Consider the following 27,352-nt stretch of genomic DNA (forward strand, 5'->3'; position numbering starts at 1 on the left):
AGTCATTCACCAGGTATATTTGAAGTCTAAGCTCTTTGAGCTATACACGTGCACAAATGATTCAATTGGTGGAAACCTCCCCCCCTCCATATTTAAACTTTTCAAACTTAAAATAGTGCGAAAGAGGTTTGCATAATGTGCGTCATGGAAATGCTGAGGCAATTCTGACTTCCACAGTGCTGGGAGCTTCCACGCTTCTCCCTCCCCAAGCCCAACCTCAGGAAAGAATGATTTGATCTGAGACAGATTCACATGGGCACTTTGCAATAAAGTTCACCAAGACTAACCATTTAGGTCATACCCTCCACCGAGCTTTTATTTCATGACTACACAGACGGGTCATTTCAACTTATACTGAATTTGGTTGGAAATGTCTGATGTATCTGTTTTTTAACACTTAAAATTCATTTCCAAATATGTTCTCTCACCCAGATTTCTTTAGAACCTGCATTCTGGAAATTCTGTGTAGCATAAAAAGTCAAACAACCCACAGATGACTGAGAAGATTCAGCACAACATGGCTGAGGTCAAAATTTCTATTTCTCCCACTAGAGGGCGGCATTTCTTCACTATTCAGTCTAATCTCTCATTTGTTAATGAAAAACCAAAAATCTCCACAGCAAAGGATAGTCAAAGCACTTGCTTATTATACCCGCCTCAGATTTTATTTTTAAGAGGAGCCTTCATTTTTTTCTTATGGAAACTCAGGACTTTACGGGCAATGCTGTCCTCAATTTCACCCATCCTGTGTCCAGTACAATATTGCTATATTCACAGTAGAACGGACTAGAATTTCTGAGTGATCAGTCTATGTTTTAAGTTTCTGATAAAACTAACATACACCTTAGTCAAAAACCACAACAATCCTTCTAGCAGTTGGCTGAGTTATTGTTCTTGTGTGTTTTTCTGAGGCTTGGGTATTGAAACTATTTCCCCCACGCCGTCGCAATTGGCATTTGCATCAAAAGTAATTCATTAATGTACAGGAGTAGATGAGGCCTGGCACATATAGCAGAAGGAAATGGTTCTATAGGTGTATCTTCTGTAATGCACTTCGGGCTAGAGAAATAGAAAAATCACATGTAACAAAAACAAATAATTGTTTGAGCAATATGGGCATTGCATGAGTAGGATCGGCATACATTTATCATCCTTCGCCTTTTAACATGCTCAGCAGCTGCTACATTCTGGAGACTTAGCTTCCTCCAAATTGTCTACAACTGACATTAGCATTCTTCACTTTATTTAAAAACAAGTGGTCTTGATAGCAAAGATGTTGGCTAATCATTTATACATGGGCATGAGAAGTTTTGTGCCCTTTCAAAATTCAGCATTATCCATAATAGAGTGTAATATTATCTGATTATCTGTATTAGTCTATGAATGCATTCATAAGCAATGCACATATTATGTTTTAAAGCAGCAAATGGCTGAACAATCACTAAATAAAAAACATCCAGATTTTAAAAGCACAGCTGAAACATTTGTACAAATATACAAAGAGGAAAAACAATCGTTCAGACACCATGAAACTTTTGTAATAAATAGGTTTGTCTGAAATCGGTCTCTATCACCCTGGACAAGCCTCCCTACAGAGGCTGGGAAAGTTCTAGATGGAAGTTCAAAATCGACTGAGGAATATCTTTGGGGCCAAACTCAGTTTTGCTTCCAGGAATTTTAACAGAGCCATGAAGTATTGACTCAAAACAGTGAATATACCCAGACCTGTTGAGCTGGGCGATGCTGATAATTTTACTACGCTAGATAGGACATGGCTGGCTGCTAAGAACCTGTGAGTTAATAGGAGATCCTCAAATCATGAAAGTAAATGCTGGTGATCATGCATGTCCTGGGAATGTCGGGATGCAGAGGACTGAGTGAGACCAGATAGGGATATCTCATGCAGTCAAACTCAAGTTTACTTATGGTCCTACTTCAGTGGCCGGGAATAAACAACTCACACATCAGGACTGGGACTGAAACAGCTCACAAACAACACAGGTGCTATTTTTACTGATATCTCTGGCTTGTATCACCATGAGAGAATGAAGATATAGGCTGTGCTGACTGTTTAATAAGAAAATACTACTTTATTTCCTAAAACCTTCTAAATAATGGATTATTCTTGATGGTATGATATGATCAGGAAACATATCACCTTTCCTAGCCCTTTTGTCTGAGAGGCTTGATTACAAGGAAGGAATCTCAAACAACCAAACACCCAGTGATTTAAAGGCAATTTTTTTTCGACAAACAACGGGGAAAAGAAAGCATGATAAAGAGGAGACATATCGTCGAGGCGGAGCGGTGAGCTCAGTTGGACACGGAGGGCGGCAGGCCGGGACGCCGGGTTTGGATGATTTTTGGCTTTGGGGCAAGCTTTGGATCCTCCTCTTCCTCTATGTCACTGTCACACACGTGCACGACGACACTTGGGGTGGACTCAGTCCCTGCATGGAGCTCATACTTCTCTCCTGAAAAGCGAGAAGAGTGGGGGGTGAGAAACAGGTTCTTTGGTGAGGTTTGCTTTAGGCAGTGAGAAGAAGAATTCAGTCTCAGGAAACCTGGGATCGTACCCAGGGATAGCTGGGGGCATTGGAAAATGGAATGAGACCTATCAGTCATGGTATCCCAGACCGACCACCTATCAACTACAACACTGAACAGGCCACTCAGCCTCTCGCAGCCTCAGGTCCTCAACTGCAAGCATCAAAATGGCAGGATCTCCCAGAGGATTGTGGCGAGGACTGGATGGGTCTGGCAGTGAGTTATCAGTTTCCCTTGATTTCCCAGCATTGCTGCTAATTGCTGTGTAACCATGAGCCAATCACTTCACTCTCTCGCCTTCTGGATATAGTACTCTCTAAGTGTTCCAGCTGGACGCGTCCTATAGCAAGAGCTGCCCCAGGATGGGATAAGGCAGGGTCATTGCTTGTTTGGGATTTGCAGTAGTGACTGGGTAACTGAGTTAGGTGACTCTCAAGGTCCCTTTCAGTCCTAAAAGTCTGCCATTCTTAACTTGCCCATCTTACAATCCAATTGCTGTTAGCCAACTGGCTTCCTGTCTGTCTTTTTCAGTTCAGGAGGTACTGGTTGAGCATTTCCCATGGTCTGGCCCATTGCTAGTTACAAAGGCTACAAAGTGCACACACACACACACACACACACACACACACACACACTGTGCCTTTCTCGAGAGCACAGCCCGGTGGTGGCATTTGCGAACAATATTCCATGTTAAGTGCTGGGTGGAAATGTGTATCACGGACTATGATACCAAATTGTGAGGAGCAAGTAACTCTAAAAGGCTGTGGTGTACATACAGATGCTATTCAGAGCTCATGTGAATGTGTTTGTTCTCCTTAAAGAATGTTGCCATTTTTATCAAAATCCCAAGGCAGAAGGACCATTTCAGATATTACTAAGGAGAGGAACCTACTGCACTGGCTTTATCTGAAAGGTGCAGAAAAGGCTGTGGGCCAGGGTGGGCAGACCTGGTCGGGGCATCTTTGCGTGGTGGTTCGCAAGCACCTGGCAGCTAACGGCAGGTACTTGTTCAGAAGAGTTTTCCAGTATGAGGATGCAACCTGCAAATGCTGACTTAGTGACATCTGCATTGGTGCCCGCACCCCCAGGTGCTCCACTGTCACAGGGCTTCCTGTGACAGGCAGGTGGCTGCGGTCCTGGGAGGGCACTGGCATGCACATAGCCTGTCCCTCCCCTCCCCTCCCCTCCCCTCCCTCCCTCCCTCCCTCCCTCCCTCCTTCCTTCCCTCTATTATGCATCATGGTTTTTCACTGGAGAGGGACAACAGCGCAGGTGGAGGGCAGTGCTGGGAGGGACGCTGGCTGAGGACCCATAAAAGAACAGAAGCAAGGGATCCAGGCGAGCCCTGCAGCCACTCCCAGCCATCAGGCTAATTAACTTCACATTCTCATGTGAAGTTCCTCAGCAAACGGTGACTGAGTTCTCTGTGTCCAGGGCGCCCAACATTTTCTCTTTCCTGCTGGAACACCCCGCAGTTCTGAACGGGGACTCCCTCAAGCAGGAGACAGAGGAAGAAAGGACGTCTGAGCAACCAAATGAGGTGGTTCTTGTTTTGTGGGGAGGGTTTCTTCCAGGTTCGCACGTTTGGAGAAGTGCCTTGGGAAGAAACACAGGTGGCCGCTGAAGTCGCTGCAGTCCCCTTCGTGGCCCTGCTGGTTGTGACACAGGAAGAGGGAGCAGCAGTCACCTATCCTCCGAGGCGGGGCTGACAGGGGAGTCTGCCATAGCAAAGTGAGCGTGGAGACTGTGGGGGTGAGGAGGTGACACAGGGAAGCTGGCCAGGGGATGACCGACACCCTGCCCCTTTCCTCATCTGCTGGTAAGAAGTTAGCTTTTTCAAAATAGTAGTAAAATATCCATTATGAAGCTAGCTTTTCGATCAAACCACTGTTTGCCCTGCCTTGCATAAGGAACAAGCCCTTACAGACTTCCCTAGTTGCAATGAGTTTACTCTTCAAAAGTGGGTGCCTTCCTCAGTTTGGGGGTACTGGGCGTCCACTCGGGATGGAGGGGCAAGCGCCCTGTGCAGGGCATCCTGTTGGGGGACACCCTGTGCAGGGCGACTTTCACGTCGAGTTACCAAAGTCAGATCGCTTGGCAGTAGAGAGAGTTCACTGCTGTGATCCCACTGACGCTGACATTTCACTGTTCTAAATTTGGCAGCTTTCTTACTGTCAAAATCCAGCAAAGCTAAACAGCTGTTGAGAGCCCACGAAATAAAAAGAAATAGCTTTGGTTTTGCTGGGTTGAATTTCTCTCTCTCTTTTTTCCTTTTGGCCTCTCTTTCCCTTTGGGCTTCAGCTCATTCCTGCGCCATGAGGAATGATCTCAATGCTGTCACCTGCATGGGGACATGGGACCTCGTCTTCACAGGGAGGGCAGGTCCTGCCCCAGGACAGTGGGCAGGGCCATGCATGGCAGCCAGTCTGGTAAAGGACAAGCAGAGTCCGCCCATCACGAACTGTCATTTCCCCTGTGAGCAGAAAGGTGACCGGGATCAACCCCCCACAAAAATGCATTGGCCAGGGATTTCCAACAACCCCCACAAAACAGATTCCCAGCCACACAAATGCACAATCCTTCAGCACGTGGTCAAAAGTTAGATTCTCATCTAGGCCTTTGACACTGATGTAGGCTTGGCTACTGCTCAAAAGCAATGCCAAGGTTCTGTCTCCTCTTTTCCTGAGTGGATGGAGACAGGCTGCAGACAGCATCCCTATTTCTGCACGTCTGGAGGAAGTGGAGGTGCCACGGTCTGCTTCCTGTCCTCAGGAGGGAGGAGGTTGAGTTCCTGTGCTGATGAGCTGGCTGGGGACGCTGTGACGTGTTCTGGCACAATCACAGAGAAAGGTGTTGGTGATTGTTGGTCCAAGTGCCCCAAGAAGTTCTCCATCGTGCTGTCTTGGGTGTATGGGCCATGAGTTGCCCCTTCTTGAATTCTTTTTTTTTTAAAAATATATTTTACTGATTTTTTTACAGAGAGGAAGAGAGAGGGATAGAGAGTTAGAAACATCGATGAGAGAGAAACATCGATCAGCTGCCTCTTGCACACCCCCTACTGGGGATGTGCCCGCAACCAAGGTACATGCCCTTGACCGGAATCGAACCTGGGACCCTTCAGTCCGCAGGTTGATGCTCTATCCGCTGAGCCAAACCGGTTAGGGCTTCTTGAATTCTTATATGCATGGTTTGTAAATGTCAGCATAATGCAGATGTGTGAAGGTATTTATGTGTAGTAAAGCAGAGATCAGACTGCTCAGTTTCCTAAAGAAACGTTTGTGAAGGGGGGAAAGAGAAACCTTCCTAAAGCATTAGTGCAGTGGTTCTCAACCTTCTTAATGCCGCGACCCTTTAATACAGTTCCTCATGTTGTGGTGACCCCAACCGTAAAATTACTTTCATTGCTACTTCATAACTGTAATGTTGCTACTGTTATGAATCGTAATGTAAATATCTGATATGCAGGATGTATTTTCATTGTTACAAATTGAACATAATTAAAGCATAGTGATTAATCACAAAAACAATATGTAATTATATATGTGTTCTCCGATGGTCTTAGGCGACCCATGTGAAAGGGTCGTTCGACCCCCAAAGGGGTTGCGACCCACAGGTTGAGAACCGCTGCATTAGTGCCTCCCAGGACAAGTCCTCATATGACTTTTTCCAGGGAAAATGGCACCCTGCACAGGAGGCTTGCAAAGCACAGCAACATGCAGCAGGCATAAGGCGAAGGTTTGCTTTATTTCTCGGCAAATCTGCTGCTCTCCTCAGAAGATTCTTTCTCTGGAACAACATGAGCTCCCCATTCCTGTCCCTGTAAGAAGCTCCAACCTCAGCCTGATCTCACACCTGCATCTCGAGGTACTGACATCTCCATCTAAGTCTCCTCCTCTTTTCCGAACTCACATGCCTAAAGCAGAATGATGTATTTCCCTGTCAATCTATGTTTACTTCCCAGCGATCCCATTTCTCTTAGAGCCTTCTAGATGCAAATCCTTGAAGTTGGTCATCCTTGAATTCACTTTCTCTGATCCACTGTAGTTGTCACCAGCATCACTGAATTCGCTTTGAAACATTTCTCATGTGCTCCCTCCGCAGATCCTGCCTGCGCTGACCTACTTGTGGTTCACCTCCTCCCACCCAGAGGACTCTGAGCTGCGCTCCTCACGCCCGGAAGTCATCCCCCTGCCAGAATACACTTCCTAAAAACATTGGGAAACTTCACCTTATCACTTACTAGTGGTGTTAGTCTGAGTGTTCTACAACATTTCTAAGCCTCAGTTTTCCTCACCAGTTAAGTGGGGATGACAGCATGTCTGTGGGCTACTATAAAATAAAGAATATGTGTCAAATCCTTTACACAGCCCTCCTAAGATGCATGACATGCTTATTTAAGGCAACATTGTGGTCAGTCCTGTCCTCCAAAATAATTTCTGGTTTTCAATCTGACGAAAGAATCTAGTTACACTTGACAATAGTTAAAGAATGAAGCAGCTGATTGCAAAGAGCTTTTGGAGGAGTCACTGTGGAAACAACACTAAGGGGTGGATGATGACCCTGCTGGATTCCAGGTAACAGTAGGGATCCATGAATCCTGAACCTCAAAATTAAATGATCCTTTTCCTCTTGACCTCTGCCTTGTCCCTACTCATTGGTAAGTTTCCCTCCTTTTTCTTCTCTCTTCCTACCCATTTCCAAGTTGCCTTTTTAATGAGATCTCTGATTTTCTTAGATAGTGTGAACCACATATTCATAAGGCTTGATTAGGTCACCTTTTGTTTATTCATTATTTCATCTGGGAATGTTTTATATTTCAAACCACTGAAGCCAGGACTTAACCTTCTTTTGTGATGGCTGCAGTGTAGGGTGCAAGTAAGTGCTCAATAAGTATGCTATTGATTTATGAAGGCACCAAGCTGGGCCATTGGAGACCTACTTGTGTAGTGTTCGGCACATATGCACACCTGATTTTCCTCCTGTAGTTACACTTGTGTAAGCTCTAGCTTTTCAACTGAGCTGAAAACTACCGAAGGGCAGGTATTTCCCTTATTTTCAGGATGCTCTCAGGGCTAGGTCATAGAAACCTGGCATCTGCCTTAAACATCACAACTATTTACTGAGCACTTGCCAGATGCCAGACCCAGCTCTAAGTACTTCACATAAACTAGATATTTCATTAGGGCAGCAATTCTGTAATGTGGGTTTCGTAATGTCTTCTTCATACAAGAGGAAACTGAGATCACACAGGTAGTAAATAGCAGAGCCAGGATTCAATCTCACTCAATTAAACTCTGTCTGACTTCAAAGAACTTGCTCATAACCACTCCCGTTATCCTCACTAATTTCATGTTCTTCAGAGACTCTACTGAAAGGGAGCCCATTTTATCTTTTACTTTAATACGCTTTCCCTGCAACTCAATTTTTTAGTGAATATTGGTTCTCTCGCAAAAGAAGAAGTATGTATTCCTTTTGCACCTTGCCTCTTTTTGTTTGGCCAATTGCTAGTGTTTCTAGACATGGTCTCCTTGACAACGAATCTTCTCAAAAGACAACACTTAATACATTATAAAAAGAAAAGGACTATAAATTATAGACTGAGCTCATCTACATCTCTTATGATGACTTCGGACTCTGATAAAAGACCCTCTGTGTTTCCTTCTTGCTTTAACTTTATTATCTTTCATATTAAAGATGAATTCTCAACAGGAAAGTTACGTGTAGTTGCAGATTGTATTTTGCGAAGATGGTCATATTTCCTGCCCAGCATTAAACTTGCTGGTGACCCCCAACCATAAAATGGTTGCCACTCCTTCATGAAGGGCTGTTCGCACTGTGTCCCCTCCCCTCAGATCTGAGCAGGCCTTTATGGCTGCCTTGACTGATACAGTATGACTTATCAGTGTGATTCTGAGTTAGTCACAAAAATGCCAGGCACCTCTGCCTGCTCTGCCAGGATGCTCACTCCTGGAACCTCACCTCCATGCTGTAAGGAAGCCCAAGCAGCCCATGGAGAGGTACCAGGGTCCCTGACCCTCCACCTTCCTGAGTTCTCAGCCAGAAGCCATGTGAGCGAACCATCCTGAAAGCTGATTGGCCCGTCCCCAGCTGCACTGTCCCCACAACAATGCACAGAGCAGAGAGGAGCTGTCCCCTGAACTCTGCCCAAATATCATAACTGTGAGCAAAATAAATGATTGCTGTGGTTTTAAATCCTACTCATGTTGAGGTAATTTGTTATGTGGCAACTGATAGGTCATGGGTTATACAAGTCCTCTTTGTCTAGAAGCAAGCTAAGCTACTACAATTGCCTTTTAGTGTTTTCCCTCTTTTTCCTGCTCAGGTGCTGTGCTAGAGTGGATAGCTCCCCAGTTCCAGTGGGTCCTTGTTTGTGGTGGGAGCTCCCTAAGCTCACCACTCGGGACCTCTCTCCCTGGCCCCTCTCTTGCTCTTCTCTGGTGGAAGAGAAGCAACATCTGATGGTCAATGTTGGGGAAAAAGAACTGGAACTGCTCAGCTCACCCTCTGCCACCTTTTTCTCTGAGCCATCCCCGCCTGCAAAGGGCCCGTGCTCTGCTCTGCTCTCAGCTCGGCGGCGCTAAGCAGAAAAGACAGTGCTGTGTGTGTGTGTGTGTGTGTGTGTGTGTGGCGGGGGTAGGGGGTGGGGAAGGGGCAGTGTGACACACTCTGTCTCTGTGACAGGGAGAGTAAAATGGTATGGTTCTGGACTTCAGCGTCAGGAAGCCCTGGCTGTCGCTCAACTAAACCACAGTCTCAGCTTTAGCCTTTCGCCAGGAACAAAGCTGGCACTGTTGAGCTCATCTGACTTATTATTTAACCCTTGGTGAGCTCTGAACCAAACAGGAGAAAAGCAGGTGTCAGTTATAATCTATGCTGAACGTTAAGAATGGGTGACGGCTTCTCAAGCCAAGTACTAAGGACATTTCCAACGGGACCCTGAGCATAGAACTGGGCTGGGCTGTGTGCCGAGCCCTCAACCTTAGTTGGGATTAAGAGCCCTTTATATTGATTGAGACGAAAAATGGAAATTCCAATATTAGACCATTGCAGGGTTGGTCACGTTTAAAAGGCAACTGCAATGCCCTACCCACAGGTTTTTATTGTCAGTGTGATTTTTCTCAAGAGAAAGTGGGAGCATGGGTCTTGATTGACAGAATAAGTTCAATGGCATTTCTATGTTAAGTGTTAGTTTCACTGAATACACTTCCCGTTGGTGAGATGGAACACGGACATTGAGGAGAGAGTTACATGTGCTTGAAAGGTGTTTATAGTCAGATTCCCTTTCCTTTCAGTGCTGGGCTAGGACTTCACGTTTGGCAGGGAGGGAAGGCCCACAAGGCTGCCAAGCCCAGGGGCCTGCTCCCTGTCACCTGCAGAGAAGACGTGCCTGGTACTGATCCAGCTTTCAGACAAGTGGGGGAGGTGGGAAGGAGAGTGACAAGCCAGGAGCAGGGAAGGGGAGGCGGGAGGAGTACTTTCCCTCTCTTCCCTCTACCCCGGCATCAGCCCCTATTTGCTCGCCAGGATTTTGAACCTTCTCTCAGTCCTGGCAGGGATAATGCTGGTTTGTTTGGGGCCTAATGTTCCTCAAGAGAAGGACTGAGTTATAGGGAAAAACATTCCCCCCCAAAAGTTTTCCAAAGCTGCACCCTCCTCCCATCCAGATATGCTATTTAACAGTATTTTTAAGTTTTCTGCCTGCAATCTTGTCTCCCTCTATTTTTCCAAAGGAAAGGAAAGAAAGAGAGAGAGTGTGTGTGTTGGGGGGCGGGGGTGTGTGGAGGGGAGTGGTGACACTTCTCTCTACTGTCTCCTTCTTTGTCCCTCTTCTGGCTGCTCCACACTGGTCCCTTGGGCTCCTGACTAGGCAGTCTTTGCCTCTATGTCTTTGTCGCACTTGACAGCCACCTGATAAATACTCCTGAAGTGTAATTAGTGTGGCTCTCAGACACTCCCAGTGGATCTGAAAAAGTGATGGGGATTTTTTTTAATCCTCACCCAAGGAAATTTTTCCATTGATTTTTAGATATGGTGGAAGGGAAGGAGGAGAGGGAAAGAGAGAGAGAGAGAGAGAGAGAGAGAGAGAGAGAGAGAGAGAGAGTCATTGACGTGAGAGAGACACATGGACTGGTTGTCTCCCGATCTCACCCAACAGGGACCAGAGATCGAACCACCACTGAGATACATGCCCTTGACCAGGAATCAAAACCAAGACTCTTTGGTCTATGGGCCGATGCTCTAACCACTGAGCAATCAGCCAGGGCAGTGATGGGGATTTATTTTTTTGTCATAGGGTATGGACACTGGCATTTAGCAGGTGATGCCCAAAGATGCTAAGTGTATTGCAATGTGTAGGGCTGTCAGTTACAAAATATCAGTGAGAAACACTGAGTTAAGAGTTTACAATAGGCACTTAGACTTTAATAGGAGACTAGGATCCAGTTTGAAAACCAACTGACAATAAAATGGAGAACTAAGTCCAGGGCTGGACATGTGGATGTAGACGGGTTACATCATTTGATGTTCACAACAATCTGATTATTCTCTCTCTCTCTCTCTCTCTCTCTCTCTCTCTCTATATATATATATATATATATATATATATATATATGTATTTCAGAGAGGAAGGGAGAGGGAGAGAGATATAAAAACATCAGTGATATGAGAGAATCATTGATCGGCTGCTTCCTATATGCCCCACACTGGGGATCAAGCCCACAACCCAGGCATATGGGATCGAACTGTAACCTCCTGGTTCATAGGTTGATGCTTACCCACTGAGCCATGCCAGCCGGGCATACTCTTTTAAAAAAAATACATATTTTTATTGATTTCAGAGAGGAAGAGAAAGATAAAAACAATGTTGAGAGAGAATCAATGATCAGCTGCCTCCTGCACGCCCCACACTGGGGATTGAGCCCGCAACCCGGGCATGCGCCCTGACTGTGAATCCAACAGTGACTAACTGGTTCATAGGTTGATGCTCAACCACTGAGCCACATCAGCAGGGCTGATTTTACTCTTGAGGAAGCTGAGGCACAGAGAGGTTAAGAAAGCTTCTCAAGGTCACATAGGAACTCAAAAGTAGTCTGGATTCAAACTTTCAAATTCATATCCTGAGTTTTAACCATCATCCGAAAGCAAGAGAAATACCTCTCTTTTTGTTGGAGCTTCATTTATAGCTACAGGGTGGGGGTGGGGGGGAGAGGGGCAGAGGGAAGAGGAGGAGGTATTCCAGGGCAGAGGGACTTATTGAGCTCCTGGTGTGCTCGGTCACAGAGTCCTGAGGTGTCCACCCTGGGAGTGGCCACCCTGTTCTACCTTCCCCGATATCAGGGGTGTGGCTATGGGATGTGCGAGTGCTTTCGAATTTTGGTCATGTGTCCTTTCTATTTTTTCTACAATGTGCATGTTTTACCTGTGAAATTAAAAAAAAGAAGTATTTTATATTGTTACTCAACATGGATTGGAAATGATTGTGGAATATATGCTGAGACGAAAACCTCCTTTACAATTATTTTCCAGGGAAAATTCTTCAAAGGAGATGGACAATGACGAGCATGCATTCCAGGATCAGAAATCTATGTCCCTTGTGTGGGGAGTGACCCAAAGAGACTGCACTAACTGGATCACTGGAGACGAGCTGTTTTATTTGCTTTTCATGCCTGTGATCAGAAAGCAGCAAACGTTTACCAAGAACTGAGGCTTCCATAACAGTTACACCAGATGCACCCACAACAGGGGTGTTCGTGTATATTTTCAAAACGGAATTTTCTCTCCCTTTGAATCAATGAGCTTGGGATAGGAAATTTCTCTTCCTTATAAGTTACATGAATGACTGAAATATATTTTTCCATTTGGAGGAAACAATATCTACCAAGCAGCAAACCGGCAAAATTGCTTTACTATGGCATGTTTTGATGGAGAGGAATTTGGAAAAAATCTAAATATAGCAGATGTACTCGATTTGAAACTCGAGCACCATATTAAGCCTTCCTCTGCAGTTAACTAAAATTGATCTCTCTAACAAGAGCTAAAAATAGCAGGTGGAAAACAGGGAACAGACAATGACTTTTCATATCTCTCCCCCAGGCGTTTCCAGTGACAATGGACGTGACCTTCGGGAGCCATCCTAGAGAGCAGAACAAGGGCTGGCATTTCACATCCCACCTCCCGCCTACCACCCGCTCGCTGCAGCGACAGCTCTATTTTGCCATTTTTGCTGATTGGTATAGATAAGCTTCTTTTGCTGGGCTGGGTTTTCGTTTTCCATATTTTGTTTTACATTCAAAAAGAACACAGCACTAGACTCTCTCTGGGGTCAGGAACAATGGGTATTAGACAATAAACCAAAAGAAGTATTCGATCCACTCTCCCGCTGGTCAAAGCCCATCTTATTTTGCCCAGGTCATTGTTACATGACCCGGCTTCTCTAAATTCCCCAGGGGGACTAATACCAATGCAGAAAGCTTCTGTTTTATAGAGGTGATGGCTGTCCTTTCAACAGAGCAGAGGGAGGCAAATTCTGATCCCTGTGTCCCTCTGGACAAGAGATGGAAACAGCCAGCGAGTGCAGTGGGTGTGTTTTTTTGAGGGAGAGAGGCGGGGCAGTAAGCAGAGCAGTGAAATGTGGAGGAACCAAGTGTGTAAACTGTTTTGTATTTTTAAAATTTCCTTTGCCAACAATCTTGACTTTCTTCTGGAGAAATTAATTTTACTCTTCAAGAGATCTCTCTGGTTTCTCAAACTGTTTACTCTCCAGGGCCGGGGTAGTGGCTTGATCAATCCTTTCTGCTGCTTGCCAGTGGCAGAGGAACATGTTTTAACTGACCAGCTGTGCAGCCTCAGGCAAGTTACTCAACCACTCTGTGCCTCATATTCCCCAGCTGAATAAATGAGGCAAATAACAATGCTTGTCTCATAGAGTTGCAGTGAGCATTAAATGCAATAATGTGTTTAGAACAGGGCCTGACACCCAGCAAGCCCTCTATAGAAGTTTTAGTCATTGTTGCTATTTATTTTTTTTCCCTAATTCCTCTATGTTTATTTACTTCCTGGATCAAAAACAGAACATGCAGTCATGGGGACACTGATTAAGAACGTTTCAAACTATGTTCTTATATTTCCCAGAATGCAAACTTGTCCTCTCTGTGTTAAACAGAACTCAGTTGCCTCTTCAGGGTTAGGTGACACCGGGTCTCATGTTGTAACATTCCGTGAAGGGTTTCAAAGGCACCCACAGGTTTGGGTGGATAAGGACTCCTTGGAAATTGCACTGTCCTCTCCATACTTGTTTTGAGAGCCTCGCTAGAAGTTGTGGGGTGGGCAGTTAGACAGACAGGAGCAGAGCAAGGGCGATGCGCCAGGCACAGAAGGTCTCCAGGGTGGAAAGCCCCAGGTGCCCAGCAAAGGACAGTCACCCCCAGAGTGACCTTTCCTCCCCGAGCATATCGCTGGTCATGAGGTTTGGACCCCCTGACCCTTCCTCCCTAGAGATAACATCTAGGCCTCAGTTATATTTCAGCTCCAGACCCAGAAAAGCAACAAACCCAGGTAAGTGGCCCCACAGCTGACCTCAGGATCAGCTACACTGTATAATGACCCCCTGCCCTGATGCCGACCAATCAATCAGTGGAGACCTAGACCCTGAAAGGACACACTGCAAAGCCGCTGAATATTCTAGCGCAGTGATGGCGAACCTTTTGAGCTCGGCTTGTCAGCATTTTGAAAAACCCTAACTTAACTCTGGTGCCGTGTCACATATAGAAATTTTTTGATATTTGCAACCATAGTAAAACAAAGACTTATATTTTTGATATTTATTTTATATATTTAAATGCCATTTAACAAAGAAAAATCAACCAAAACAATGAGTTCGTGTGTCACCTCTGACACGCGTGTCATAGGTTCACCATCGCTGTTCTAGTGAGATCTTCCCCTGGGACCGCCCTTAAAATCTCCAAAATTAAAACCCTTAGGACTGAGGACCCAGAGCGCTCTTCCTCCATGGAGCACACAGGAGCCTTTCCCTTCTCTCTCTCTCCCCGCACTTCCTCACTCCCTTTGCCTCTATACTTGTATCCTAAATCCATATTTCACTTCCTTTGCCTCTATACTTGTTTCTTAAATCCATTTCTTCTATGAGTTCCTTCTACCTCTGTAATTTTATAAATAAATATTCTCTCATAGATTGAGTCTTGGCTCTGAATTCTTTCTTAGCCTGAACTCAAGTACCAAGGTTGCTGAACCCAGGTCCAGTCTGAACTCACGGTCTCAAGTCTGGTGCCCCTTCAGCTGCCTACCACAGTTCCAGGAAATCCTGGACCAGGGTCGCCAGAGTTCCTTCCTTAAAGAATAGGGCGCAGTCTTGTCCCTGCTTGTCGGAGCTGAGTCCTGTGTCCTCATCCTCACTTTTCTCCTCCATGAAACGGTCTTATGAATGCACGTCATTGCCTGCCTTGGGCAGCGTGACAAGTCACAGCTCCCACAAGCCAGCCGGTTTGCTGAAGTGATCCGGAGCGTGAGTACCGTCTAGCCCTGGATCCCAGCCCCAGGATGCTCTGTCTTCAGACTTACTTTTCGTCAGGCCTACCAATTTAGCACTATTAGTCATTCCTCCGAAGCAGAAGCAAAACTCCACTCCTTCGATCATTTGAGTTGCTTTTCTCTGCTCTCATTCTAATTTGTTTCTGCATTCCTGGAACAGAGGTAGCCATCCCTTAACACGGAGTGAGTTATAACTTGTTACTGAAATGATTCTGCCAAAGGATTAAAAATGAATTTTACTAAATCATATTTTTTAAAAAATGGAAATGCTAGAAGTCCTCTTGTTGAAGAAAACATTAATTTAGTGCTGCCTGGCTCAGTTTTGCTACAGCCGGAAGGAAGCAACACTTTGCCAGTGAAGAAACTATCTCTAGGCAGGCTAATCGCTCTGTCTATTCATTCATTCTATATTTATTGAGCACCTACTGTGTGCAAGGTGTCATCAGGCGCCAGGAATACCAAAATGAGTACAACAGACATTTTCCCCTCAAAAAGTAGGGAAGACAGTAAGTGAAATAATGGAAAATTACCATAAAGAGAAGCGAGCATTTGTGCAAAGTGCCATGAGGAGACTGAAGGAGCAAGTCCTCACATTGGCCCCTCACAGGGGAGGGGACAGCAGAGATGTGGGTGGGGAGGATGCAGGGTGTGGCCCTGCTCTCTCATCATTGCAGCTAAAACAGCTGCCAGAGGCCCAGGCCTCTAATAGAACTCTGTGATGTTTTCAACTCCATTGCTGGACACAAATCATTCATCTGTGTGCGGTGAAGGAGCTTCAAGGACACAGGGAAAGGACAAATGGAAATGAAATAAAAAGAAATAGCCTTAGATTGCTTTCAAGGAGAGAAAGCTATGCCAGGGAATACATCCAAATTACAGCTGTTCTGTGGCACACAGGGTCAGTCATCCATAGAAAGCAGGAGGCCCGCCAGATTTGCTCTTGCACACGTAGTGCACAGGGCTTCATTTGCACACGTACCAGGCCCTGGGTTAAGCTTTCTGGAAGTGGCAGTGGTGTTACCGATGCCTGTCAATGCAGGGTCAGGATAAACGTTTTGCCCGTGTCAGAGCAGAGTAGGCCTAAAGTTCCCAGAGGCAGCCAGTGTCCGTACTAGCCCCTGGGATCTGGCCAAGTGGGGAGTGAGAAGAGCTGAGTTTGACATTAGCCTCTGCCACCACCCAGCTGTGTCACCTCGATGAGTTCGTTCACCTTTCTGCAGCTCAGTGTTCTGATCTATAAGGTGGGGATAGCCATCTTTCCTATCTCTGCTCACTGCTCAGCCGGGCACATCAGAAGGTAGACAGTACGTTCAGTTGGGTAAGGAAAGGCAAGGCTCACTGCTTAGCAGCACAATTAATGCATCTATAACATTGTTGGTAGGTTATTCACAACTTTAGAAAGAACCTCCTTTTTCCTTCTACCCCTTAAGACCATTTTATTCTTCCTCCTGCCTCCTCTGTGCCAGGCTCTGGGGGTAGCCCTTCTGAGGTGGAATTCCCTCTCCACCCGTCCGTTCTGCCTCCATCACGCTGGTCCCAGGGAGTGCCCTCCAGACCTGGACTCAGCTCCGTTAGCCATGAGGGCGCCTGAGACTCACCCTGATCTTGTCTTTGCATCAGGCTTCGTGAACATGAACTGCATATGAATTTTCTGTCTTGTGCTGGATGAAAAATGATTTGATTTATTGAAATAACAGCTCCAACTGAGTGGACTAGATGCCCCTGGGATCTGCTGGTCAGAAAGTCTGACTTGAGGCCTGGCTGGTGGGGCTCCGTTGGTTGAGTGTCATCCCATGTACCAACAGTCACCAGTGCGATTCGGTTTGATTCCTGGTCAGGGCACATGACCGGATTTTGGGCTCCATCCCCCGTAGAGTGTGTGCAGGGGGCACCTGATTGATGTTTCTCTCTCTTCCTCTCTCCCTAAAAATCAATACAATATATATATATATATATATATATATATATATATATATATATATATTTTAATATATTTTATTGATTTTTTACAGAGAGGAAGGGAGAGGGACAGAGAGTCAGAAACATCGATGAGAGAGAAACATCGATCAGCTGCCTCCTGCACACTCCCTACTGGGGATGTGCCCGCAACCAAGGTACATGCCCTTAACCGGAATCGAACCTGGGACCCCTCGGTCCGCAGGCCGACGCTCTATCCACTGAGCCAAACCCATCAGGGCAAAAATATATATATTTTTAAAAGAAAGTGGGACTTGGCCTGGGGCTACTTTGCAAAGAGAGACACAGGAAGAGCCCTGTGGCAGAAGCCCTGTGATTGGCAAGTCATTTCTCCCCCTCTCTGGGCCTCTGGGTAAAATGCAAGTTGGCTGGGTGATTTCTATGTCCTCTAGCCAAGACCTCAGTGATTCTATGAAGACCTCCGTGTGTGGACATTCAAATCAACCTCACAAAGTGTCCAAATGTGTTCTTGTCTAAATCTATGCATGAGTCACACAGGCAGCTCCAAGGACCTGGGCTCTGATCGGTCCATTTTTGGGGTGTGCTTGCCTGCCTCTGCAGTGTCCTGAATCGCTGTGAGAAGCGGCTCCATGAGGCTTGACCGGGGCAGACTCAACGTCTACACTTGACATTACATAGATGACAGGCAGGCCTCTCTTTGGATGGGGCGTGCATGATCTCAGGGTTCTGAATGCAGAAAGTCTGTACGTGAACTAGACTTTCCAGGGAATCCCATTTCACAGACACCTCCCTGATTATTACACCACTTCTTTCATCAGCCCGTCTCAGACACCCACGGCTTCTCACAGCACCTCTCTGAGGGAAACCAACCACCACGTTAAAGGCTCCAGAAGCAGAGTGACTTGATGGTGATTTCAAAGAAACCCCCAAGGGGCTTGCTCTGAGAGTCCCATAAATTTCAGGCCACACAGGGGACAGCCAGCAATTCTCTTGCAGGGAGTGCTTATTAATCAGATTAGCCTCATCCTAGCCTGAGGGTCCTGGGGGTGACCCGCTCTTCCTGCTCTGCGTGGGAATTTTCTGGTTTCAGCACTGAGAGCTCCCAAGAACCCCTCGGTCGTGGGCACACCAGGATAGCAGGTTGCTCTAGGACCCAGGTTTCTCAAAACTCAGTGTATGTGTGATGATTAAACCTGCCGATTTCTGGGGTGAGTGACTCTGGTCCAAATGTTTTCCTGACCACACCAAGGAATGCTGGTAAGAACTTATACATTTACCAGCCCTGACATTTGGCATTTGGCTACCAGTGGTGTTTGAGCTCATCCACACATCAGAATCACCTGGAAACTCTTAAAAAATACTAATACTTGGACTTGATCCAAATCAATGAAATGAGAATTATCTTGGGGTGCTGCCAGGGCTTTGGGGTTATATTTTGAAAGCCCCCTATCCCACTGGGAGGACTACTGTAAATGGAGCAGATGCAATGGCCATTGCCTCCCTCGGGATCTGCAGTGCTTAAAACCGCAGCTACCACCTGGTGGCAGCCCCTCCACCATGTCCTCTCCTGTTATAATACAGGAAACACACTCTGGAGTGCAAGATGGCAGTATCTGCTGAAACTGAAGACAATATCACTTCTAGGTATAAAACATAAAGAAACTTTCAGAAAAGTGGATAGGAGGTATGTACAAGAATGTTAATTGTAGATTCAACTGTAATGTCCATCAACCAGAGAATGGATGCATGAAGCGCGATGGTCTATTCACCCATCGGAATACTATACTGCAGTGAACATGAGTGAATCCAAGAAACATATACCAACATTGGAACAAAGTGGCCATAAGATGTTTCTAAAGTGTGAGGCTACTGTGACCAACTTCTTGACTTGGAAGCTTTGCTTCGGCAGGCAGACTGTCTTGTAACCGAGGGTTCCTGGGCACACCTGTGACAGCAATAAAAAGGGCTGCACAGCAGAGAAGCCTCATGCCCGCTGCTAGAGCTCAGGTTGCTTGTTCTGAGGAAATAACTTCATAATCCTGTAAGCATTAAGTAGCCTTTTCCAATCTTAAACTATCTGCATTGCAATCAAGAAGTCACGTAGACATTTTAGAACTGGTTCCTGAGTTGCTCTTAAACAACTACACAGCCTGATGTTTCATCCTTATCCATCATCCATCATCCCTCCCACTGTCCACACAGAGCAATACATCCATTACAAATGCAGATGTGACCATGGGCCCGGGATCTCAAGGTGGTTCATCTCGTTTAGCTTTCCCAGGTTGCTGACACATGTATATTTTTAAAAGGCCCGCAGAGCTCACCTGGTCCAAGTTTGGCCACGGCGTAGAGGAGGTCGTAGTTGAGGACTGGTGTGGCATCGCTGATGGGCTGCCAGCCAACGGGAGGAGATGCGGGCGGTGAGATGAGAAACTGTTTGGCGGGCTGTGGTGGAGCCAAATGCAGTTTGTCTCCGTCTGTTTCTGGAGTCTGAACCTTTCAAACAGAGTAGAAATGAAGACACATGATTCACCATGGCTCAGAGGTGCCACACTGGTCTCACTTTTAGCTTAATAATTACTCCTTACCACACACCATGTGCTCAATCATCTTATCTCACCCTTAAAACAGCAGATCTCAACCTTTATTGTGCATCGGAATTACCCGGAAAGCTTACTAAAATATGCATTTCGGAGTCCTGGAGTTTCTGACTCAGTAGATCTGGGTGGGGCCCAAGGATTTCATTGCTAACACGTTCCCAGATTATGCTAATGAAGCTGGTCCCCACATCCACCCTTCCTTCTCTTGCCTCCTTTTAATTGAGGTGAAATTCACATAATATGAAATTAACCATTTTGAAGTAAACAATTCAGTGGCATTCAGTATATCCCCGATGTTTGCAACCACCACTTCTATCTCTCGAAAAAAATCTTCATCACCACAGAGGAAAACCTAAACCTAGACCCAATAAACAGTTGCTGCCATTTCTGTCTCCAGTCAGAGCGTGGCAAGCACCAATATGATTTCTACCTCTGTGGCTTTACCTATTCTGACCGTTACGTATAAATGGAATAATGTGACCTTTTGTGCCTGGCTTCTTTCATTAAGCATAATGTTTTAAAAGTTCATCCGTGTGTAGCATGTATCACTATCTCATTCATTTTTATGGTTGAATAATATCCCACTGAATGAATAGACCACAATTTGTTTACCTGTTCACTTAATGATGCACATTTGGGTTGTTCCTACTTTTTGGCTAATGCTGCTATGAACATATGTGTACATGTATTTGTTGGAGACCAATTTTCAATATTTTTCTACATATACCTAGCAGAGGAATTGCTGGGTCAGATGGTAACTGTATGTTTAACTTTTTGAAGAAACAAGTGGGGTTTTAACAGATGGAGAAACTGAGGTTTCTACAAGTCATACATGTTATTAGCAGTGTGGGATTTGAGCATGGGTCGGAGGTCAAACTCTAAGTCCTTTTTTAAAAAAAATATATTTTATTGATATTTTACAGAGAGGAAGGGAGAGGGATAGAGAGTCAGAAACATCGATGAGAGAGAAACATAGATCAGCTGCCTCCTGCACACCCCCTACTGGGGATGTGCCTGCAACCAAGGTACATGCCCTTGACTGGAATCGAACCCGGGACCCTTCAGTCCCCAGGCTGATGCTCTATCCACTGAGCCAAACCAATCAGGGCTCTAAGTCCTTTTTGTTTTTTTGTTTTTATTTTATTTTATTGTAAGAACACGTAACATGAGATCTAACCTCTTAACGAATTTCTAACTGGCTATTTTCAAAACACAAAAGACAACAAGTATTAGAAAGCAATCTTTATATGCTGTTGGTGGTTCCTCAAAAAATTAAAAATAGAACCACAATATGATCCAGAAATTCTACTTCTGGGTATTTATCCGAAAGAATTAAAATCAGGCTCTTGAAAAGATATTAGCGCTCCCCATGTTGATTGCCACACTATTCACAATAGCCAAGAGATGGAAGCCACATAAATGTCCTTTGACAGATGAATGGAGAAAGGAAATGTGGTATATACATAACACGGAATACTCTTGAGCCCTGAAAAAGAAGCGAAGTATGTTCTTTTCACGGTACCATCTTTTAGAGTCCAATGTTGGAAACAATGTTTACTGACCAATAAGAGATGGATCAAGATTATCTACTGATGGAACATTATGGACATTGGTTTTGTACTGCAAGGACACTGTGTGCATTGCCAAGAATTACCCATCTATTTTTGGAAGAGTCAGAATTTACTTTGGGTTAAATAAAACACAAAATTAATTCCCATATGTTTGTAAACTTTTATTATGAGTGTGAATCACTGAAAAGGTATATAGTCCACTAAAACAGTCATATAACTTAAGTTTTAAATATAATCTTGCCAGGAAGGTTAGGAGTAGTTGTGATTAGAGCATTCTTTACAACTATTACTTGGCATTTATTATGCATTTACCAAATTTTAGGCACTTCTATGCCCAATAATTCATTTAATTCTATAATAGCACTATGGGTATATATCATCACCCCCACTTATAGCTGAGGAAACGGAGACCCAGTCAAGTTATGTAACTTATGCAGGTTGAAGCCCAGCTGTCAGTCCTCAGAGCCCGCTTCTGAACCTCTATGCCAGGGGTCCTCAAACTATGGTCCGCTGGCCACATGCAAATACAAATATTGTATTTGTTCCCGTTTTGTTTTTTACTTCAAAATAAGATATGTGCAGTGTGCATAGGAATTTGTTCATAGTTTTTTTTTAAACTATAGTCCGGCCCTCCAACGGTCTGAGGGACAGTGAACTGGCCCCCTGTTTAAAAAGTTTGAGGACCCCTGCTATGCTGCCCTGTGACACAGGTTTAGTTCTCAGTGGACTAAGTATAGACTACAAACCAATGTGAAAGTAGAAAAGAGCTCCATTTACATTTTGAAAAAGGCAGACAATAATGTAAGGCAAAAGGGTTACTTTTGGTAAGAATTACCTGTGCAAAGTAGAGTTTTAATTTTTTCCCTCTGAACTGGGTTTCATGAAGCTCTATCCTGGCTCGGGCTGCAGATTTGGGATTGCTGAAGTTTATTCGGACACGTCGGAAACTCTTAAATAGCTGGAACGTCACGCAGTCATCATAAGTCCGGAACAGACCCTCAAATTTTTCCTGATCGAAACAAACACAGAGAAACATCCATTGGTCATGTATCTTCCATGATGCCTGAGCTGACAAAAACAAATAGCTAAGTAAATGAACAGGCTGTTCCAAGCATAAAATTCAAACAGATTACTGGCCATGTTGTTTTTGTTTGTTTTCATCTGTCAGTCTGTTACCAGGTGCTAAACACACCTGTGGATTCAGTCAAAGGATCCATAACCTGGCTCCACGGACCTGGAGAATATAAGTGAATGGGCTTTAAAGTGCATGAAAAACCTGAAAATTATGCAAAATATTTAGTAAGTTTCTATGCACTTGTATTTCTTCCTCAAGCTAGAGATCAGAGCTGCCCCAAGATTCTCAAAGAAGTCCATTATCTCCAAAATATTAGAGCTACTGAGTAAAGTATGTGGCAGACATTGGTAGTGATTATTGATCTTGGTGGCATTTTTCTTGCCTAAAGATATGGTAGCCCACACTCCCCAAACCCGCCTAGTGCCATGTGATTAGCCCTGATCAATGAAATGTATGCAGAAGGCAGGAAAAAAGCTCTTAAGAAGTTTTCCAGTCTCTGTCCTTGAAGATGGCATGTGCTCAGTAGTCAGAAGCAGACTCTCCTCAGCCTGGGTCCCTGAGTGTCTGTGTGGAGTACAAACATCTTTCTCCCCTCTCTCACTCCATCCTGTAGATGACTGCCTTGACAAGGAAAAAAAGACCCTCTATTGCACTAAACCACTGAGGTTTTGGGATAATTTTATTCCCACAGCATAACCAAGCTTATCACAATATACAGCAATCATTTAAGTTTTTTGATTCAATGCAATTTTCAATTCAATTGAACAAATCTCTATTAAATGCTCACTTTGTAAAATGCATGGTCTCTAGGAGATTACAGAGATGAGTATCATTTTGTTTCGACTCACAATGATCTAACAATCTAATGTGAGAGGCAGACACAGACACAAATAAGAGAATGCCCAAATGATTAGGAAAAGACTTAGAGAACTAAAAAATTTACATATTAATGCCATCTTTCTGGCTCCTCTTAGCTTTAAAAATATCCTTATTATAAGTAACAAAAACAGTGCATGTTAAATTACTGTTTTTCCATTAGTGAGTGCTGTTAATGGAGAAATTGACACTAAGGAAATAACTTCTATTAAAAAAATCCAGATTCTTGCCCAGCCAGTGTTGCTCAGTGGTTGAGTATCAATGTATGAACCAGGAGGTCATGGCTCGATTCTTGGTCAGGGCATATGCCTGGGTTGCAGGCTCTATACCCAGTGTGGGGCATGCAGGAGGCAGCTGATCAATGATTCTCTTTCATCATTGATGTTTCTCTCTCTCTCTCTCTCTCTCTCTCTCTCTCTCTCTCTCTCTCTCTCCCTCCCTCCCTTCCTCCCTCCCTCTCTCCCTCCCCCCTCCCTCCCTCTCTGAAATAAATCAAAATATGTTTTAAAAATCCTGATTCTTTTGATTCTTTTATTTCTACAATAAAAGGTATGTTGTCATAAGAGTGAGTACAAGTGGGAATAGAGATGCACGAAAGATTAATACTGTAAGATTCACTGAATTTTGATTTGAAACAGACCTAAGGGATAATGAATTCAACTATTCTCTCACCATCTCTATCAATTTACCAATCAGGACCCTGAGGTCTGAAGAGATCAAGACTTGCCCATGCTCACATGGCCAGTTAGTGGCAGAGCCATGACTGGTCAAAGTCCTTGTGACCCTGAATATAGAGATGCTTTCAACTATGGAAAAAATTACACTGCTAGATTGAAAGGAAGAGATAACTGCTTTAATGAGAACAAGAGCTGGACAGCAATACACTGACCCAAGGCTCATGCGTGACCTTGTCTAAGAGGAGCAACCATGTGGGGTTGTAAAATCACTGACTCTGAGGTTGCCACGTCAGAGAACTTCTTGGGCATCCAAGACCTTGTCTCAGACCCTCAAGTCCCTGGTTTGTGATCCTTTCAAATGCTGTTGCCCATTTCTGAGATTCCCCAGGGCATGGCAATCTATAATCCCCTCAGTTTTAATTCTTTTTTTTTAAATATATTTTTATTACTTTTTTACAGAAAGGAAGGGGGATGGATAGAGAGTTAGAAACATCGATGAGAGAGAAACATTGATCAGCTGCCTCTTGCACATCTCCTACTGGGGATGTGCCCGCAACCAAGGTACATGCCCTTGACCGGAATCGAACCTGGTACCTCTTGGTCCGGAGGCCGACGCTCTATCCACTGAGCCAAACCGGTTAGGGCCCAGTTTTAATTCTTGAACCTGCACACTCTCTCTTTATATCATATCTATTCAGTCCAGAACCCCAAAGAATACACTCAAAGCAAGTTTTTTTGTTTGTTTGTCTGTTTCATGACATGCCTGGAATTTGAGGAATTCTTTCTCTCCTTTTCAGGCTCTGTTCTTATTCCCCTTTCCCTTTCAAGAGCAAAACAACATTCTTTCTTGTCTGTTCCTTGGCAGTTTTTTCCCTCATCTCTCAGGCCTTTGGATTAGCCAACTCCCAGGCCTGAGGTGTGAACTACCACCCCATGGGCTCATTAAGGATCTTTCCACAATCTGTGTTTTCCTGAACAGAAATCCTGGATACATTGCTTTCTGGACCATAATAATGACAGTCTTCTCAACTGGTCAAATCATAGATGGTGGTTTGATTAATTTGGGGAATTTTTAAAATAGAGGGAATTAAGAGATTAAAAATACTTATTGCTATATAGAGAATGTCTCAGCATCAACAGTAAGATTATGATAAGATGGAGGTGGGAGCAGGCGCTCATTTCCTTTGAGTCTAACTCACTGCTTTTCATTCTATATTTCTTCACAATGCCTCACATCTCAGTTATTGAGCTGAGCTGTTTGGCCTCAAGGGCCTGGCTGGATTAGGAGAAAGGAACCAAGGAGTCCTGGCCCTGGGCTCAGGGAGGGGTGACAATGGCCGAGGTGCTTCCCCTGTTGGGAGGCCTTGGCAGATGTCAATGTGGTTGCACTTCCTTCTCCACTGCTCCTCACCAAAGGCCTTCAGGCAGCTACTCCCATCAAGCTGGAGTTGGTAAATGACAGAAATCTCTTTGACATCCCTTGTCTGGGGCTTAGGCCCTTTCATCAAACCTGGTGTGCTGCCCAGAGCTCAGCAGCCAGGGTTTTCATTCGACCATCTGGGGCCCACCCTCTACAATGATAAAAATAATAAACAAATAGCATTTCCTTGACCTGTCCTCTCTGCACAAGTCTTTTGGGAATATGTAGGGACAAACGGCCAAGGGAGGGAGGGAGGGAGTGAAACCTGGCCAAGAATTAGGGACTTGCTGGCCATCTCTATTTTTTTCCATTAGTGACATGACAAACATTTCATTTGCTCAGGCAATATGATACCAGACCAAATTGGTTAGAGGCAGATCTAGCACAGTGAACCCGCCAGGCCCTTAGGCAAAACAGGGCAAGAACAAAGCCAGCCGCAGGGTTCCTCCACCTGCCCTTCTAGCACATCTTCTGTGGTTTTAATGTTCAAGTTCCCACCAGGCACACAGCCATATTTTGCTGTCCACTGGCTGCTAATTTCCTCCAGTCTGGTACCCCACAAACCCAATAAATTCCTCACTTCCTTCTTAGTTTCCTTTGTAGCCACTAGTTAAAATAAAGTTCTACAGCAGCGATCTCAAACTTTGGTCTCAGGACCTTGCTATCCTCTTAAAAATTATGGGAGATCCCTAAAGGACTTTTGTAAATGTGGGTTTCATCTATCAATGTTTACTGCACTAGAAATTAAAATGGAGAAATTAAGAAATTTTTATTTATAAATCCATTATATGTTAAAATAATACTTTATAAAAAAAATTACCTTTTCCAAAACAAGAAAAAGGCAGTAAGAAGATTGGCATTGTTTTACCATTTTGCAAATTTCTATAATTTCTAACTTAATAGAAGATACCTGGAATCTCAGGCCTGCTTCTCTGTATTTGATCAGTTAACACTGTGCTTGCTGCTTTGTCTCCAGGGTATGAAGAAAAGCTGGCCTCACTCAATTATGCAGTTGGAAAAGAGAGGAGGATTTTAATAGCCTTTCAATGAATTTCGAATATTCTTCCTTGATACATCATTAATTTAATATATTTTATTGATTTTTTACAGAGAGGAAGGGAGAGGATAGTTAGAAACATCATTAAAACTCGACAAGTGGCAGCTGCTTAATGGGTATTATAATGTTGAATATGTTTTCTTTGATTATATTAAAATCCATTTATCCATTTTGCATCTTTAATGGATTTTTTTACCTGCACATGTTCTGTAAGAGTGTGCATTGGTCATTCAGAAAATATTGGTTCCTAAGTTATGCAGCTTTTCCAAATGTCAACGCCTGTCATTGCACAATATCAAAAATGCCATTCATTAATATTACCGCCTGTCTTATCAAAGTTGTCAGATTCATGCTGGCGGATACAAATTTTCCAAAGTTCTAGCTTTTGCTTGAAAGTTTATTCTTTATCATTGGCAACAACCATTGTTGGTTATTTTTCTTGAAGTAACATGCTCACTCATTCATTTTTGAGAAAATGGCTGCCAAATATCGAGATCTGCATAACTGTCATTTGCCTGTTAGTTATCTTTTCAAGTCAACAATTTGTTCCATGAGAAAAATACCTGCCCAATTCAGCTTCAGACAGCTCAGACTGCTGCCTCAAGCCAAGCATTGTGTTTTGGTTGCTATAGAGTGCTTTATGTGTACTCTCCATATTGTTATTCGGATTACTAAAAAGGCTCAAGGGTAGAGTTAATAAAATTATTAATTTGTACTGTTTCATCAAGGATGGTTTTATGAAAAACTGGTATTTTGCTTCTTACTTTTCTTTTCCTTTTTCTAAATTTAAACCATGAGTGTGTGGCTGTGAAGAATACAAATACCACCAGTACAGTTTGGTGCCACTGCATTGATTCATACCCTAAAGACAGTCACTTTTGCACCAGGGGTGTGAATGTCAACACAGTTGAAAAGGAAATGTTTTAGTATTATTATGAAGATAATTTTGACCTCAAAGGAAATGGTCTTGGGAATTCCTGGAAGTCAGTAGACCACCCTCTGAGAACTGCTATGCAATAGATTA

General features: G+C 44.2%; 1 protein-coding gene across 1 annotated transcript; it reads right to left on the reverse strand.

The window, feature by feature from the left end:
- On the reverse strand, window positions 1-26,679 carry RCAN2 (regulator of calcineurin 2). Its single transcript, XM_006098587.3, has 4 exons — window positions 26,650-26,679; window positions 22,059-22,232; window positions 19,377-19,548; window positions 1-2,474 (listed from the first exon to the last, which is right to left on the reverse strand). Exons 1-4 carry the CDS (start codon window positions 26,677-26,679, stop codon window positions 2,314-2,316), a joined length of 537 nt encoding a protein of 178 aa, XP_006098649.1. The 3' UTR covers window positions 1-2,313.
- Between the last annotated feature and the right edge of the window lie 673 nt (window positions 26,680-27,352).

The sequence above is a fragment of the Myotis lucifugus genome, unplaced genomic scaffold (genome assembly GCF_000147115.1).
Source record: "Myotis lucifugus unplaced genomic scaffold, Myoluc2.0 scaffold_241, whole genome shotgun sequence".
Classification (NCBI taxonomy): domain Eukaryota; kingdom Metazoa; phylum Chordata; class Mammalia; order Chiroptera; family Vespertilionidae; genus Myotis; species Myotis lucifugus.